At 41.1% G+C, this 17,590-nt stretch overlaps 1 protein-coding gene across 3 annotated transcripts in view; it reads left to right on the top strand.

Annotated features, from left to right (window-relative positions):
* Positions 1 to 17,590, top strand: part of LOC119126827 (tetratricopeptide repeat protein 28-like) — a 146,744-nt gene that overhangs the window by 38,082 nt on the left and 91,072 nt on the right. The window contains exon 1 of one of the 3 annotated variants that reach the window (XM_037258275.1): positions 6,391 to 7,172. The exons of the other annotated variants lie outside the window; for them this stretch is intronic. Coding sequence (XP_037114170.1) covers positions 7,146 to 7,172 — 27 coding nt within the window. The 5' untranslated portion in view covers positions 6,391 to 7,145. Of the gene's footprint in view, positions 1 to 6,390; positions 7,173 to 17,590 lie in introns of those variants that run through there. 3 annotated transcript variants of the gene reach the window in all.

The following is a 17,590-nucleotide window of genomic DNA, read 5'->3' as shown; positions in this document are numbered from 1 at the left end:
TGAAGGAAAAGAACAGAATGGATTGCATTTGACTTTTAGAGGTTCCACTGTTATTTTTTGTCTTTATACTGAGAGCGGTGTGCAGGGTCACTTTTAATCACTGATAGTTCACACAATGAACTAAAAAAGCTTAATAAGTCTTCAGCGCTCTTTCATATGACAAGGACGAGTTGTTGGCAATTTTGTATTTCTGTTGCCTCTTCGTCAGGTCTAGGCAAAGTATGGCCCGGAGGCCACATCTAACCCTCCCACAGTCTGTGACTGGCCCTCACATTGACCGTGAAGTCACACGTAAACTATGTGGTGCTTTTTATGAGCACACATGTGGACGCGAGTACAAGTGAGGTAGCGAGCAAGAGCTACGACTTGTCTATGAAGTGTTGCCAATTTGTTGTGACATTTTTGCTATTTTTAGCAACATTTCCAACCCTTCGAGTAACTACTTAGAGACGAGCAAAACCAACAACAGTGGTTCGTTCTTATGTTAGCAATATTCTTATTTCCTGCACAATGGAGGGACGAGGGCTCAATAGATTTTGCCTGAATCTACTGTTTCAAATACTGTCAAGTCATACATTTATACATCACTGTCAATAATAGTATACATCATTATATATTTTATACTTCCTATTTAAGTATATATTTGGGACTCTTGGCTACAGCTGACTAATGTAAGTTGGTAGTTAATATAATCAGTTTGTTTAAAATGTGTAGTATTTTGTAATTCAGAACAATCCATACCTTATCTAAACACGCTGCACAAGCTATTTCTGGATGCAAACTCAAAGTTGAGGTTAGCGTTTTGGCAATTGTTCCTCAGCAAACGTTCCAGTTTCTCATGTTGCCCCCGTACAATATTAATTGCTCACCCTTGCTTTGTCTATGTGAAACATTTCACTCTTACATAAGAAAAAAACCCTCACATTTTTAATCAACCATTATTCTATAAAATGGCTGCAAGTTACTAGATAGAGGATGTCTCAGATTTGGACAGATTTGGGGCTTTTTCCATTCTTTAACAAATGAAATGATCTATGTAGCCTGCTGACCCAATTTTACGATAGACATCCCCCCGAAATTACATAATACCTTATCTGCTAAGCCTTGACTCCCTTTGAGATGTTTATGATAATTTCATAAAGTCTCACAAAGCCCCCAGTCGGATTTTTCCCTGCGTGCGTGATCAATTGTTTTTCCTCCACTGTTGTCCTCCAAAAGTCTGCTTCCCCTGTGGACACAATTCAGCAACAATTAAGATTTAAAATGCTTTTTCAGGTCCCCTATCATCATCAGCCTTTGCTCGGGGCATGTTGGGTGGTCGGAACATGTGACCTTCTCAAAGCAGGGCACTCTAACATCTCACCCCATCCATCCTTATTAGAGGACATAGATCTGAGAGCGCAACTGCAGTGACACAAACCCTGCTGGAAAAAAACACTGTGCGGGGAGATATCCTTACAGTGCACGGAGGTGTGTGTTTGTTTGTGTCTGCGATTGTGTATGTATGTGTGGGTGCAGCTCTGCAGATATAGAACCCTGTAACTCTGAGATATGCACTGGCTCATTAATTAGAGGCTCTCATTATCCCCCTTAGGCTCCAGACACTTAATCAGCACGAGGCTCCAAGACTCTCATGCACGCACGCACACACACACACGCACGCACGCACGCACGCACACACACGGTCCAAATTCTGACATGGCATCACTAAAATTAGAGCGCTGTAAAATAGGTGAATGGATGCGGATGCAAGTTATTTGTTTCAGTGATGTACAGCACAACAGAGAATGTGGGTGTCATTGCTGTCGAACACTTATTATTTTTTATGTTGTGAAGCCTTTCTAAAAGGATTCATCCATCTGCCATGTCTGACAGTAGAAGCAATTTGTCAAGCACTGTAAACACATTTCCATGCTGGAATTTTTCATTTATTGATTTTCAAAGGGCATATCTTAACCACTCAAATTTTTTTTATTGTGTTTTCTCCATTTGTGTTGTGTCCACAATTAAAGCAATTAAGCTAGCTGACAGACCCCGTGATTACGTATGCACACATGTACATGTGAGATATTTTTGAATTTGCTCATATTGTTGTGTTTTTGGAATTCAAGAGCAAGAGTCCGTGCAAAAATCAATTACCTTCAAACAATCAGAAGAGCTTTTTGGAGTGCTTTTCATATTAACTCAGCGTTTTGGGTATGAATCAAAAATTCCCCCACCTCAGCACCATCTGAATGTTGCATGTTTTACATCGTGTTGGCTATTAGTATGCAAGCAGATGCACACTCACGACACATGCTGGCAAATGAGCTGCTGCATAAACAGTCGAGGACCGGTGGATAGTTTTAAAGCCAAAGTTCAATAATAACGCTCTCAGTCTAGTTGTTGACTGTGTACTGATGCCCGTCATTGCGTTGATGGCCAATTAGGACTAATGGGTCCTCAAGGCCAGTTGTCATGGTCTTCCACTTGACTGCAGCAGACACATCCCTCTTTTGGTTTGCCATGTTTACATACATGCATTGATTTTATGTCAGTTATGTTAAAGAGCATGCCATAGGAGATGTTACATTTGATCAGAATTCTTTATTACAACCTAGACCTTGAATTGCATAGCAAAGATACATAAATACTCACAATTCCTGAAATTCTTACTCAAGTCACCTCATTGTAGTTAAGCTTTTCCTCCAAGGCAGCAAATTGACAAAACATGTTTTTTTTTTTTTCTTTCAAGGCGCTTTTGATATGAACACTACTTATGCATTAAAGGGACCTCACGGGACCCCCACATCAGCAAGTACCGTGGTGACTGAGGCAAGGACGAATTGCCCTTTAGCTTGAAGGAACCTTGGATAGAGCCTCGGGGACGACTCAGTGAGGGGCCATCTGCTTCGACTGGTTGGGTTGAGCGACAGAAGCGAAGGCTTGGGAAGGACAAAATATAGTGGTACTGAGGCTGCCATCGGAAAACAAGGAATGATGTGTTGGCTAGATTAGTATTAGCGGTACTAATGTAATCATGACATGGGACATGATATAAGCCCCTGCTATGCTAATGTTGCTGCTCTGATTCCTAAAAATATGTTGCACAGTTGTTCTGCTCTGGAGGCATATGTATTGACAGGGGATGTAGGAAAATAAATTAGCAGCACATGAAGAAAGAAGCTGGATGTGCATCTCTCTCTCTTAGTTCATTGAGGGGTGCAGGGGGACAAATATTTTTTTTTTCTTGCGATACCACCGTATATGTATTTCAATAAGCCTAAAGTCCGCAAGAGTATACAAATATGTACGCAATATAGGCAGGCAGCTGTTGCATCATCAGCTTGAGTGATGTGGAGGAACACTCAACATGGCTGTGCAATTAAGAAAATAAAACGTCTCAGAGTTGAGTAGTTATGGCGAGGCAGCTTAATGCAAAATGTGGAGTGGCATGGCAGAAGCTAGAACATATGGAACGTTTTCTTGGATATCCTTGAATCCATCACAGTGTGAGAGGAGTTTGCCAGTCAGCGACAGTAGAAACACAGGTCACAGTATAGACCAGTGTGACTCATCTTAATGTATCCACCCTCAATCACAGCACATCGTGGAAACATTTTCGAGTGTGTACTTGGCAGGAACAAGATTAGGAAGCACAAACGTTTTTTTCTTTTTTCCCCAAACAGCTTCAAGCATTGTAGAGTGAAAGAGGAGGTTTTTGTTTCCCTCTGAAGCCAGAAGTCTGATTTCCTGTGCAACTCTGATTGGAAAAGCAGAGGCATGCAGAGGGAGCCACTTCTGGATAGAGATGCCAGATGACGGGCTCCAGTCTGGGTGCACACAGAAGTGGCCTTTGATTGATCATCAAACATATGCCTTTCATGAAAGCCTCTCATACCTGTTTTACAACGTCTCTGTGTGCTTGAAAGAGAACATAAATGTTAACTTTGGGCGGCGGGCTGGATGTGGTGCAGTGCCAGCAGGCATCAGTAGAAAGGTACCGTTTGGTTATTTATTGACCATGGAAAGATGCTATTTCTAATTTACAAGTTGTAGATGGTGTTACATTAGCTGGTGCCCACTTCCCTGCTCTGCTTGCTTGCCCTGTGTGGGAGGTAGTGTCTAACTTTGATTCGTGTTCAACCTTGCGGATTACCAAGTGGACACCCTGTGCACAGCAGGAGTCCACCCATGTGGCCATATGTCAGATCAGCCCCTCCTCCGGCCGGTCCTTTGTTATCCGAGTGACCCCGGTGTGCACCCTGTACCCCTGTGACCCGTCATATTGACCACACTCACAGCTCCATAGACTCCATTACCTAAACCAATTTAAATCACAACACTTATTGTTTAAACTCCCCACACTGCCCTTCCATATCGACCACTTCTTTCCTTTGCCTTTCTGCTACATTGAGATAACAATTTATGAATGAACGGTAATCCCGTTACAGTGTTAATTCTATCGCGTATTCGGCAATGGCGTTCAGCGGCTGCGGTAAACATGGTTCCACATCAATAATTGCTTGGTGATTGCTGTGTTTGGGGACAGTGCCAGTGTGTGCATTGAGTTATTTTTCTTCAGAGTAAAATATTATTATTTCGTTGAAATTATACAAAGTCTGCTAAATAGTTGCAGATGTTTTGACATTGTGGACAAAGCATATCTGAATACAATTTCTGGCAGTCATATTTGCGGAAAGGCTGCAGGTAAATTATTGCATTGTGCTCTACATATGACAGCTGCTCTAAGCAGGAAAAACAGGGACATAAACATGGCTGTAGTTGTCTTCAAAATCCAAGGCCTCAGCATCCTTCATGAATACTGCGTTTTTGTGGCAACAATTCAATCTACAGTTAAAAAAAGGACAGCAGCCTCTATGGACAGAAAACTAGGCTACTAGTCACAGTTGTTGCTATGTGTGATGTTATTATTAGAATAATGTTACCACAGTTAACAGCTTGTTACCCTTTCATGTCTGTCAGACAGGATAACCTGCACCTAGGTGATGAGAACAAATTAGCCAGTTTCAGAATTGTTTTGTTAGAGATATGTTTATTTTCAGTTAGTGGTGCTTTAATAGGTTCACAGACTATGAAGGATTGCCAACCGCTTGTTTTGTCACTGCTCAATTAAGAACCTGGTAAATACAGGATCTGTATCAGAAAATTTGGCTTTTCCACAAAGGATACCCGGGTTTAACACTCTATGAACTGTATTAATTGAACAATACCGTATATCCATAAACGCCCCCCCCCCCTCCCACTGGCAGGAAGGTGAATCGATTCAGACGATTTGTTGACTCGATATTCAGTTGTGTGCGAAGCGATTGCAAAGCATTGATGATTCAATTTACCCACCTATACTATGCACGTTATGACGTCATATTCCCTGTGAATACGATTTACTCTTTTCTTCTAATATGATAGCCGAGTATTCATAATTTCTCTGCATCCATTGCAACCTGGTCATCCTGGAAGGGGGATCCTCCCATCTGTGGTCTCTTCTTAAGGTTTCTCATTTTTCCCCCAGTAGTTTTTTTTTTTTTAGTTTTTCCTTGCCCTCCTGGGAGTTTAAGATCAGAGGATGTTTGAGAATATTTGTCAATTTTTGTACATGTGAAGCCCTTTGAGACTTGCTTGTAATTTAGGGCTATATAAATGAATTTGACTTGACTTTTTATTAAACGGCAGAATAATATCTTTTTCCCCTCAAAAGCAACACAAACATTGTTGTGTTCCAATATGCATCCAAAATCAATATTATTTTGAAATCTTCCACAGATTTCCCAGCAAAGTTGAACTCATTCATGATTACATACATCTATAGCCCTGTTGCAGAACCTGATTTGCTGGACATTGCAGTGCATGAAAACATTTCATTTGTGTTTGTATTACAAAGATTTGCTGGGGGGGGTGCCTCAGTGGTCGAGTGGTCCTCTCCCTGGGATTCGATACTCAGCCACTATGTCATCAGGAGGTGAATTGGGTCCTTTGAGTACCAACGGTAGATAAATCCCATTCAAATGCAGCCTATTTCTCTCTCTCTCTCTCTCTCTCTCTCTCTCTCTCTCTCTCTCTCTCTCTCTCTCTCTCTCTCTCTCTCTCTCTCTCTCTCTCTCTCTCTCTCTCTCAATCTCTCAATATATATATATAATTATACCTATAATCAATGGAAATGTATTTGAATAATGACACATTTAATAACACATTGATTTATTTAATTCCATATTTAATTAACAAGTGGAACATTTGATTGATTAATGACATTGTCATTAAATATTTCAAGGTTTATTTATTTAAATTTTGCACGGTCCTCCATAACACACAGCCCACCCCCAGTTCTGAATGCGGCGGCGGCGCTATGACCCTGCCTGCCGTTCCTGCCTCCTCTAGTGAGTACTGTAAAGAGCGAAGGGAAGGAAGTCATCAGAAAGCTTCAGTCCAGTTTGTTGCTCTTGCGCGAATCAGTTTATCCTTCCAGCTCCTCACAAATTCCAGGGATTTTTTTGGGGGTTCTTGCCCCCTCCTCTCTGTTGAAAATAATCTCCCCCTCCTCTTGTCTTGCCTGGATCCTTTTTTGTAACTGTTCCTCTACGAGAACATCCGGGGGAAAAGTGTTTCTTCGCCGCTGGAGGAAAAAAAAAGATATTTTAACACTGTGATGTTTATTTCTACATTTTGAGACGCACTCCCGTTTTTGCGTGTTTTCCTTGGATTCAAGAGGACCATCTGGACGCAGTCTGACAGTGTTTCCCACTTGGGAAGACGTTTTGAAAAAGTTAAAAAGGATTTTTCTGGCTTGGATCAGACGTGGAGGCATCGATCCTTGCGTACCTCCAGCCAAGGGAGTGAGCGGCTCCACAGCGGATTGCTGCTTTTGGATTTACGCACGCAAACCATCGTGCGCACTCGCTGACAACCGACACCGTGGCTCTGATTTCTTCACCGAGTACAACTGGATTTAAACGGTCTATGAGTCGTGACAACTGCGCTGTCTAGCTCCATAAAAAATTGCCGCAAACTGAGCCTGGCACATCTCAGCATGCGTCGCCCTTTGGAGAACATGTGAAGTGGCAGCAGCATGACTTGCGCCCCGGATTTCCCCCAATCTACATTCCATTCTCCTGTAATATCTTAATGCTGGCCCATTTTGGTTTACAAATATGATGAAATGGCAGCCCCGGAAGAAGGTGAGTTTTTTCCCTCCCCACTTTGTTTTGCCAATTATGGACATATGTAACTTACAAGTTGCAGAGAGGGCACATATTGAGACCCCAAGAGTGGTGAGCTTTAACCACGACATAGTTGGATTATTACAGATCCTAGTTTTTCTCACTTTGAAGAAGCAATTAACCAAGAGACAACTGTCTGCAATGCATTGCCAGTACAATAGCCTAAGAGCTGAACTTTTGAAAATAACTTGTTTTGGTCTACCTTTTAATGATGCTCATAGCCAAATAGCTGATAAATTGTCATGTAAATGATGACGGATGAGTTGCCACTTTACCCGTAACACCATCAAAAGACTTAAACGCTTGCATGAAAAATGTGTTGTTGCAGCATTCTTTCATTGCTCACACTCCATGCTGTCTACCAAGGAAACTATCTCAAATCATCTGGAATGTATCAAATATGAAGGCACTGAAATGGCTGTTGTACATTTTTGCCACAAGGGGGCGCTTTTTTGACAAGCAGTGGAGAAATGAGGTTTAACGGTAAAAAAACACACCATTCACGTATACGGGGGTAATAATTAATCTATTATTAAGTTTTGTTTAGAAAATGTGTCTGAACTTTCTTCTCATGTTACATTTTATACTCAGACAACTGACACATGCTGCATGCAGCTGATTTTCTTTTGGGAACTCATGACTAGTGCCAGATGCAGAGTGTAACTTTTACAACTGTGATGGATTGTAGGTGATGATTGTTAACTCAACGTGTTTCAATTTTGCAGCCCATGCCCTCCAAACTAATTAAGCTAGCCTCAAATAAAGTGTCATTAATGTAGATGATCTCACCCTGAATGTTGAGCTCAAAAACAAGATTTGGTGGAAAATGTGGAATTATGTGCAGAGTATGTAAATGCGGTGTGAACATGTGTTAATGAAGTCTACAGCTGTGCAGCGTATCTGCTAGAAACATCAACGGGACCCTCTTTCAGGACAACATGCCCTTCCTCAATAAAGGAGTGCATGTAAGCATTGCAGGGTCCATCAATAAATATTACAACTGTCACTCGACCCATTATATGCAGATTCTTTTTCCAAAAGCATGTACTGAGAATGTACACTGAACAACTAATCTTAGGAACATTGTTACAGTACTCTTTTAGTGTAGCGTTAATTAATTAACCTGTTGGTGGTGTGTGGCGCATAATGTATGTATGAATTTCTAGTTTCTGACAGCTGGTTGCTGAAAATGACAACCTAATGTAAGACGTAAAAGTCTTTTTATATGAAACTTGCAAATTTGTTTTGCTTCACAATATTGAAGGTGTTTTATAGACTGATTGCATACTCATGTTAACCAAAGGTTTCAAAACATCACAATTTCAACAAAGCAGTTTAGTCAGAGATACCGTCAACTGGTCATGGAATTATAAAATAAAGAAAAAACAAGCACAGCTTTGAATTTTATCTAAACTCATTGTCACTTACATAGTATATAAAGCATATTTTTAACCAGTGTCATAGAACACACAAGATGCCCTGAGAAAGATCAAGCTCTGTAATTTGTCAGAGAGCCTATAAATCATTTTTACAACATTGCCAATGCCACACTGCACTGCCTCAAAACCAGGAACAAAATGTCCCTTGACCGATAACAAATAATAGAAAACATCTGTTTAAATACCTTGTTTAGTCTGTCGATCATGTCGCAAAGCCGTCTGTCCTCTCATGTCATGTTTGCGACGCTAATTTAGACCTACTGTATAAAAGATTCACACAGAGTGAGTCATGCCTGTAACATTCCCTCCTATTGTAAATCTCTTCACCATCTCTGTGCCGAAACTGGGTGAGGCATCCCTGGTCATCCCACATTGTAAACAAAATAGCAGTCTTCAAAATTCTTAATCCCATGACACTCCCATAATGTGTATGTGTGGTGTGTTTACTTGGTTGGTTACAAGATGCTTCTTTTCCAAGGATTTCCGTGAAATCAAAATTAGAATGTGGAACAAACTATAGAGCAGGGGTCACCAACCTTTCTTAAACCGAGAGCTACTTCCTGGGTACTGATTAAGGCAAAGGTCTACCAGTTTGACACACACTTCTGAAATAGCCAATTTGCTCAATTTGGCTTTCACTATGTGTTATTATTGTCATTTCCAGTTCACATGTCAGTGTGATTTTAACAAGAATAGCAAAAGTACAGTGAAACCTTGGTTTTTGACCACAATCCGTTCCAGAAGGCGTTTCGAGAAGCGAATCGGTCGAATATCACAATCCATTTTTCCCATTACAAATAATGGAACATTTTTTAATCCGTTTCAAGACAAAAAAAACAAACGCCTTTTTTAAGCATTTTTTCATTTGCGCACATTTGTCCGATCGCGCAACTGCAGCGCACCGCCGAACGCGCAACCGTAACGCGTTGCCCACCGCGCAACTGCACCGCGCTGGTCGCATTATTGTGACAGAGCCGTCGCTGAAATTTAGAAAATATTTTTAAAGTCATGATGTACTTTCCAAAATTTAAGTGGACCTAAGTGCGCAGGGAGCTTAATTTTGTCCGATCGCGCAACTGCAGCGCACCGCCGAACGCGCAACAGTAGCGCGTCGCCGACCGCGCAACTGCACCGCGCTGGTCGCATTATTGTGACAGAGCCGTCGCTAAAATTTTGAAAATATTTTTAAAGTCCTGATGTACTTTCCAAAATTTAAGTGGACCTCAGTGCGCAGGGAGCTTAATTTGGTCCGATCGCGCAACCGCAGCGCGCCGGGCGCTCACTGTCGCATTGCTTTAAGAGCGATTGGCTTATCAGCAAGATTTAAATACAGAAGGTGAAGGCTTACCCTTTTTGTAGCTTGTTATTTTTTGTGTGAAAGATGCTGAGGAATGGTAAGTGACCCCCTACTTTGTTGCAATGACAATGTGGACTGCTTCGTGTGTGTATTAAAAAAAAAGAGAAGGGAAAGATGGTGGTGGGGCTAAAAGTACCCTCAAATCAATTAGAGGTGCTGATGGAATCTCCACAGGTCACATTTCGACTGGTGAAGTGTTAGTGATGCAGGTTACAAACTCAACATATCTTGATTTGATCACAAGAGGGAAAGTGAGCTCCTAATGTGACTGATCTTTGTGCGTGCCTATTAAGTGTGTCTTTTGGGGTTTTGGAGTTTTACCTGGGACGTTTTTAACTTGTGTGTTTTTGTAAGCAAATTTGTGTTGTACATTTGTGTAGTTTTGGAATCTAATTTTAGTTGTGATATTATTATCGAGCTCTGGTTGTTTTGTTAAACGTGTATGATTTGTATAGATTTACATGTATTGTTGGAAAACCGAAGTGATATAATATGGTCATCTGTGGGCATGCATTTTTACTTTGTGTTTGGATTGCTTTTAAATCACCATTGTATAATCAATTACATTTGCAGAAAGGCTGGAATTTCAATGCATTGTGTTTGTTTTAAAGCTAGGCTAACATGGTATGTGACACTGTGACCAAGTTAAAAGAAAGCTTGTTGTTTTTGTAGTTACCAGATACCATATGTGTAATGGTTTCCATGCAGATGATATAAAGCCTCCTCACCTGTGTGTGACGGCATGCCACACTCATGTTTCTGAGGTCAGATGTTCTGCAAGCTCACCAACTTATTCCTGAATTATTTATGGGCCAGTGAAAAAAGGATGGCCTTTCCCTGAGTGAAAAAGGATGGCCTTTCCTTGTAGTGCTTCATAGGTTTCTGTCTGGTTCCTAAATCCAGTGGCACCAATCAGTTTGGGAATACAAACAACAGTCAAGGAAAACCATCAAGAGGTGCTGGGAGATAGTAAAAATGGGTAAGCACCTCAGCAGAAGTTATTTAGAACTGCAACAAAGGCCTTATTCAGACTGTCAGCCAATGTAAGCCTTTTTGCCAATCCAAATTGAAATTGAGTGGCTCGTTTGTCGTCCAAATAGTCACAATGTACATGTAGTCTGATTCTCTAGTTTCATATCATCTTTGGATAGGATGCTTCTTAGTCTGAAGAGGTCCAAACACACCAATCAGTTTTGACGCTCCGTGAAAACAGCAGTCCCTGGACAGAGGAGAAAATACATTGCCTTATCGGTCTGTGGGGATGATTAACCTTGTTGTTGCCTGTGTTGCAATTTTTATGACGTCAAACGCTACACATGTTGGACGATGCCTCTGTTCCGACATTGTTTCGATGGAAACCTGTCAGAAGGGTCAATAATGTGGCCCAGACTGAACAGGGCCAGATCCCATTTGGATACTTGCCGAAAACAGTGTGGACCATCAGCCATAAAAATTGAATTTGAGAAGGAATCTGATTGCAATCAGATATGCCTGCAGTCTGAATGCAACCAAAGATTCTCTAGCTACCAAGTTGACACATTGCTGTTTGTATAGAATGTATCGCTCTTTTATCCCCTGAGATCAAATCACGATCTCACCATCTGTCTGTTTTTTGGGTGTGTTTACAAAAACGACTTTCTTTCAGTTTCATTGGAGTACAGGCAGAGTTTCTTGCTTCTTTGTTTACAGTGTGTACCCCAAAGCACAAATTATTAGTCTCCAAAATTAGTGTGCCTATTCTAGAATCACCAAATGTTCCCAAGCTGTAAAAGTTAATCACCAAGCTTACCAAAGCAGTGCCTTCCCAACAAATACGGCACTCTATTGATACACCCTTGTACCATGAAAGCTTAGAATAGATGGTACTTTTCCTCCTAGGACCATATGCACCCCTGACTGTAATGCAACAATTACTATGTATTGAAGGGAAAATTGATACAGAAGAAAATCCAAGGAATTTCCCTGATTTTAGTGTCAAAATGTTCTGAAGAAATGTCACTCAAATGCATTCAATTCCATATACTTATAAATTCTTTGGTGTCTGTCAGTCATGACCTGTTCATGCGGTAACTTGAGAGCTGAGACCGAGATATACATCTGGGGAAACATGGAACAAGAGGCTTGAAGATAGAGATTTAATTGATGCAAAACTGTAGCCATGCAATTCCAGATTTGATAGCATAATGGGGCAGGTTGGAGGCTATGGGAAAGATAGATTTCCAAGATATGGGTTGTGAGTTTAAGAGTGAGAGGGTGAGAGTAATGCAACAGGCATGATTAATGATTGGGACCGATAGCACTTGCTGTTTTTTTTTTACACTGCATAGTATTTATGGCTCAGCATGTCAAGAGGAATTGGATGTGGCCCTCATGGCCCTGGCCTCTTGGGGTGTAAAAATGTAGTGGTGCGGGGTGGGGACCAGGCCAGGTAAGTAGGAGGGAACTGCGACTCGGCAATCCATCTGAAATCTTGGTGCTGTTAATCCCGAGTCCGCTTTTCCCATAGGGAAAACTGGACAGTGATGGAAGACAGCAGGAAGAGCTGCCTCGAGTACAAAGCCAATGCACATTTGTTCGCAGTATACACAAAATGCAGGTTTTTGCCAGGTTAGGTCCTCTTGAGAGGCCAGTGTCAAAATACACGGGCAGAAACAATAGATGCAATTGTGACTGGGCCATCCCGCTCTCATCAATCCTCATTCTTTGGAACTGTAATGGCCCACAATGTGTGTAGAGATGGATTTTTGGATCACGAGTAGTAAATGTGAAAATTGATTTTATATGTGGAACCGTCTATTTCCATGCTCTTCTCCAAGCCTGAGAGCACCCATTTCTGATTTACCACACGTTTTTCTTTTACCCTCCAGTGCCCCTGTTAGAGCAAACGCTACTCTGTTTGAGTTTATCGAGGTCATTGTTCCACGGGTGTGGTCAGCTGCTCAGGAGGTGCCTGCCTCCATGGGGAGTAAAAAACAAGGTCTGACTTGATGGACCACATCAATAGGAAAACATTTCCTTGGTCTCTGAGGTGGAACTGACTTCTGCTTGATTCCTTTCACTGGTTAAGCTCCCATGGTGTGAAATCAGCCTGCATATATACCGTTGCCAGACAGACTGAGCAGACATCAAGCTCGCTTGAAATTTATTCGAAAAATGCCACTCGAGGCATATCCTTTCATCGTACGTCCCGAAAACGCACAGACTTTTGCCTGTTTCACAGCGTTTATCAGCGTAGAGCTGCAAAAACCACAGTCCCGCATTCTTTTATAGCTCCTACTGGACTTAGTCCAGTTGGCGCGGTACAGCATCGGCTCAGTCCTTCGCCCTTGCAGCTGCCTCCGAGTGTTGTTGTGTTGGATGTGGTGACCGACTGCTAGAATGCTCTTAGAGAGTCTATGATCCAGTTTGGATTGAGACGTGAAAAGCACTGCTAATACCACCCTGCCACCAACTGATGCCCACTAATTCCATTTTGTCAAAGAAAGGATTCATAAGCCCCCTTTTGAAGGCTTAATTTTGTGCGAGTGTGACCCTGGCGGCTACACTATAGCAACACGGCAATTGTCTAAGATGGCACCTGTGTGTTCAACATTAGAAATATTTATTGGAGATAAGAATGACTCAGTTTCATTTGCTCGTGTATATTAACGCAGTTCATGGTAGAAGAAAAGATCACTAAGCGCTGATCCCCCTTTCAGGCAGTTATAAAGGGACTTTTTTCTTCTTCATTCAGACAGAGTAGCAGACGCACACTCTGGCCTCACGGAGTATGTCTTCTAGGGTCATAGAAACAACCAAGCCTGGAGCAAATTGTTTTAGTTCCCAGTACCCACAATGACTGATCTGTAGCTGCCTTGCCTTAATTTTCATGCCAGAGTGGCTAGATTTATTTATTTTTTTCTTGTTGGAAAAAAAAAACTCAGAGGAGTCTTCTCTGTGTCACTCAGTTCTTTCTCATCCAAGTTTGAATTTATACTTTTGAGGCATGTATTTAATATGAGACTAGTGTTTATGACTGTGAAAATATATGGGCCAAGAGCCTTTCTGAATCCTCAGTGGGTTTTTCTCCTATGGGAGATTCATGATTCTACTCTCTTAACAAGCCAAGCAGACTGTGACTGACAAGCAGGCTGAGATAGATTCAGTAATGAGGACTGAAAACACCAAACTGTGGCTTCCCTCCATACTTCATTATTTCAAATCATTTCATACCTCAAAGATGTAATACATTTAACCACATGTTTAGTTGCAGCCCAATAAGGCCATGGTCATTTTTAATGGCCTCAGCATTTCCGCAACGACACACTGCAGTGTTTGCTGGAGGAGTTAATCATCTTGTCTTTGGAAACGTCTGATGCCATTTTGACCCTGAAAAGGACTATCACCAGAATATGCATATACGTGTTAGACAACTCGATGATATCACATATGCATATGAAAAAAAGATTATTATCACACAGAGGGCGTGCCAGTAGCTTGGAACGTACTGACAGCTGAAACTCTTATGCCGTCTTGACCTTTCCACCGGAAATGCGTTGCATGCATATGTTCCATTATAGTGCTTGCCCGGAGTGCAATAACACTTTTTTTCCCTTCCTGCCATACAGTATATTGAGATTGTCTGTGTTTTCTGAAGCATGCAATTTGGGATGTGACTCGAGCCTGAAGTCCTAAATGACCCCTCCTAACTTCTACTTTGCATTTAGCTACAGTACACACTAATGTGAGAAAAATTGTCATTTTTCAACAAATATTCCCTTGTTTTTGCTTTACTGGTGCATCATTAGATGTCCTTTTTCGTGTTTGTCTTGAAAATGGTTGCCTTGACAAGTGAGCAATGTCTTTGTGCCCGATAGTATGTGATTGATGGCAACTGCAATGTTATCGTTCATCTGAGAAGCTGAAATACTGTACGTATCTTCTATCTTAGAGTCTGATGTTTCCCTCCTCCATGCTTTTTCCTTGTTCTTTGTTCTTGTGACTTGGGGTCAGAGACCACATAAAACATTCAAGCCTGTATTCAGCAATTTAGACAGCGCTCAAATTACCACTGCAGAATCTGAAGCATCAACAACGTTTTAAGTATTTGACTATCCGACACCAGGTTTAGTGTTGGCATGTAAGCCTACATTAATGGACATAATGCATTTACTGCCATGTAATTTTTGTAGCCTTTGCCACCTGTCTATGATAGTCATGTTGAACAGAACATGTTCAGTGGTGGTCTTTCTTCTGCAGGTAAATGTGGTTTGAACCCAGTTCAGCTGCTTCAATGAGGGTTATACACCATTATTTGGCACACACTAGTTGAATAAATGCTCCAGGTGTGAAATTGTTCTCCCAATTTATATTTGGGAGCACATGTTTTGACCCTCTTTTTCATTTTCCATTAATAATGTTTTCCCTGTTGCAAAGAAGGCTGGCATTGTTACCGTCACCAAGGGGGATGAATTATCATCTTTGCCTATTTGTGCGCAGGATTATAAAAGACCACTTAACCCATTTCTACTAAATCTTTTGTAGAAGGGTGTGTACAGGCCAAGGAAAGCCCATTAAAGCAAGGTGAGGAATTTTCCAATTTTTTCCAAAGTTATTCATAAAAACTGTACATTTATAGTATACAGGTAAGTTCGGATTTAAATTGGGATGTTTTTAGTTTTGTACCACATTGTACCGCAAAGTGCAGGCTATCACTGAGGTCTACTGGAAGACATTCTGTGTAAAAAAAAAAAAGAAAATAATCAGAAAGAAGGGCCAGAGAAGGTCTCCTAGTAATCAACATTAATAGTCATTGTTCCAGTGGAGTAAAGCATATGCTTGTGAACATTCTTGTATCCCATATATGTTACTGCTTTATGGGAACTAAATTAGCATTTTTAAAAGTCGTTTGAAGACCCATTTTTATTCTTTGGCTTTTGGCTATTATTGTTCCGCAATTGTATGTTAATTTGTATTTCAATTTACTATTTTCACTGTCTTTGCGGTTGCCTCGATGCTACATGTGAAGCGCTTTGTTACAGCTGCAGCATTTGTAAAATGCGCTATATAAATGTACTTGTATTGTTGTTTGGAAATTCCTGAGGATTAGTATTAGTTTCAGTTAGCCTGTCTATTTTATTTCAAATTACAAGTTAGCCTGAAGCTACAGGACTATTGTTTTATGGTTTAGAGTCTTGGCCAATCTGGTATTTTAATATTCACTGTTTAATTCTCTTTTGTTTTAAAGTGGGAGGGAAACAGCATGAAGCAAGCACGCAGTCTGAAATGCTTATTTGGAGAACTGCTAGTCCCAGACACACGTGCATGCACACACACATGCACGTGCACACACCACCACCATTTACTAATGTCGGATTGTTTTGCTTTGCATATACAAACACATCTCATTTGCGGATGATGAGCCATTTTGTAATTGCAATACACTCCATTCAGTTGACATATTCAAGCAAGCATTTTTTTTTTCAATTCAGGTATGACTGAATGGATTTACGATGCTCGAGCCAACAGCAGAAACATCTGCATTCCAATGCTGTGCTGCTGCTGTACCTATGCTAGTAAAGCAGCACCTGAGGCAGTGCAGGTGGAGGCAGCCAGGATTGTGGGAACACTCATGGGAGCTGAGTTGGCTGCCAGACCACTCACAGTGAAATGAGGATTCATTGAAATACATGGACTGTATGCTATTTACCGTTTATAATTTACATTGATATCAAACGCACCAATTTTCTTACAATATTGTAAGTAAAGCCATAGTTTTTAAATATTTGTTAGACACTGCCCAAAGTATGAGAGCCCATAAGCCATTGGTGAAACTAGGATTGTTTTCATTGGGGGAGCCATGGGTGGGGGGGGGGTTAAGGATAACTCAAAAAAAATTTCTAACAAACCCCCCAAACTCTTCAGAACACACTGATAAACATTCACAATATGTTCCCCATGGAAAAAATGTGGAAAGAAAGACTCAGAAAATACCCAAAAGTCAATTAATTATATAGAGATCTTGTGCAGCTAAACAAGAATGCTGCAAAGCTGAAGACAGATGGAAAAAAAGACAAGCTCCAAGTCTCATATCAAATCATGAACGACTGCTTGCGTTGTTACCAAAACAAAGTCAAAGAGACTAAGTAGGAAAACCTGTCAAATTCTATTCAGACAAATCGGCATAATCCATGTGTTCTATTTAAAGCTATTGATTCAGCACTTAAACCTTCATTTAAAGTGTCAAACTGCACAGTCCCTCCCTGAAATCTGCAATAGATTTTGGCACTTTTTCCATTGACAAGATTGCGACAGCTAAGCCAGTTATTTCTCACACCACACTTGTCCCCTCTGTCCATGTTCTTGTTTTGCGGTGTTAAAGCCATTTGAAGCGGTTTCCTTGACGCTTTTAGAAGATGTGGTGCACCAGATTAAACCATCCGACTCTCCTTATGACTCTGTTCCTCCTCATTTATTTGAGGAGGTTCTCCCGAGTACTGGTGAATTGATTTTGGTTTTTTGTCTGGTGTCGTCCCGTGCAACCCTTGCTTCAGAAACCTGGGCTTGATCAACCTGTGCTGCCTAGTTTTAGTTCCAAGCTG

The sequence above is a fragment of the Syngnathus acus genome, chromosome 9 (assembly GCF_901709675.1).
Source record: "Syngnathus acus chromosome 9, fSynAcu1.2, whole genome shotgun sequence".
In the NCBI taxonomy this organism is placed as follows: domain Eukaryota; kingdom Metazoa; phylum Chordata; class Actinopteri; order Syngnathiformes; family Syngnathidae; genus Syngnathus; species Syngnathus acus.
Note: the sequence above shows the minus strand (reverse complement) of the source record. Positions and strands in the feature narration are given on the sequence as shown.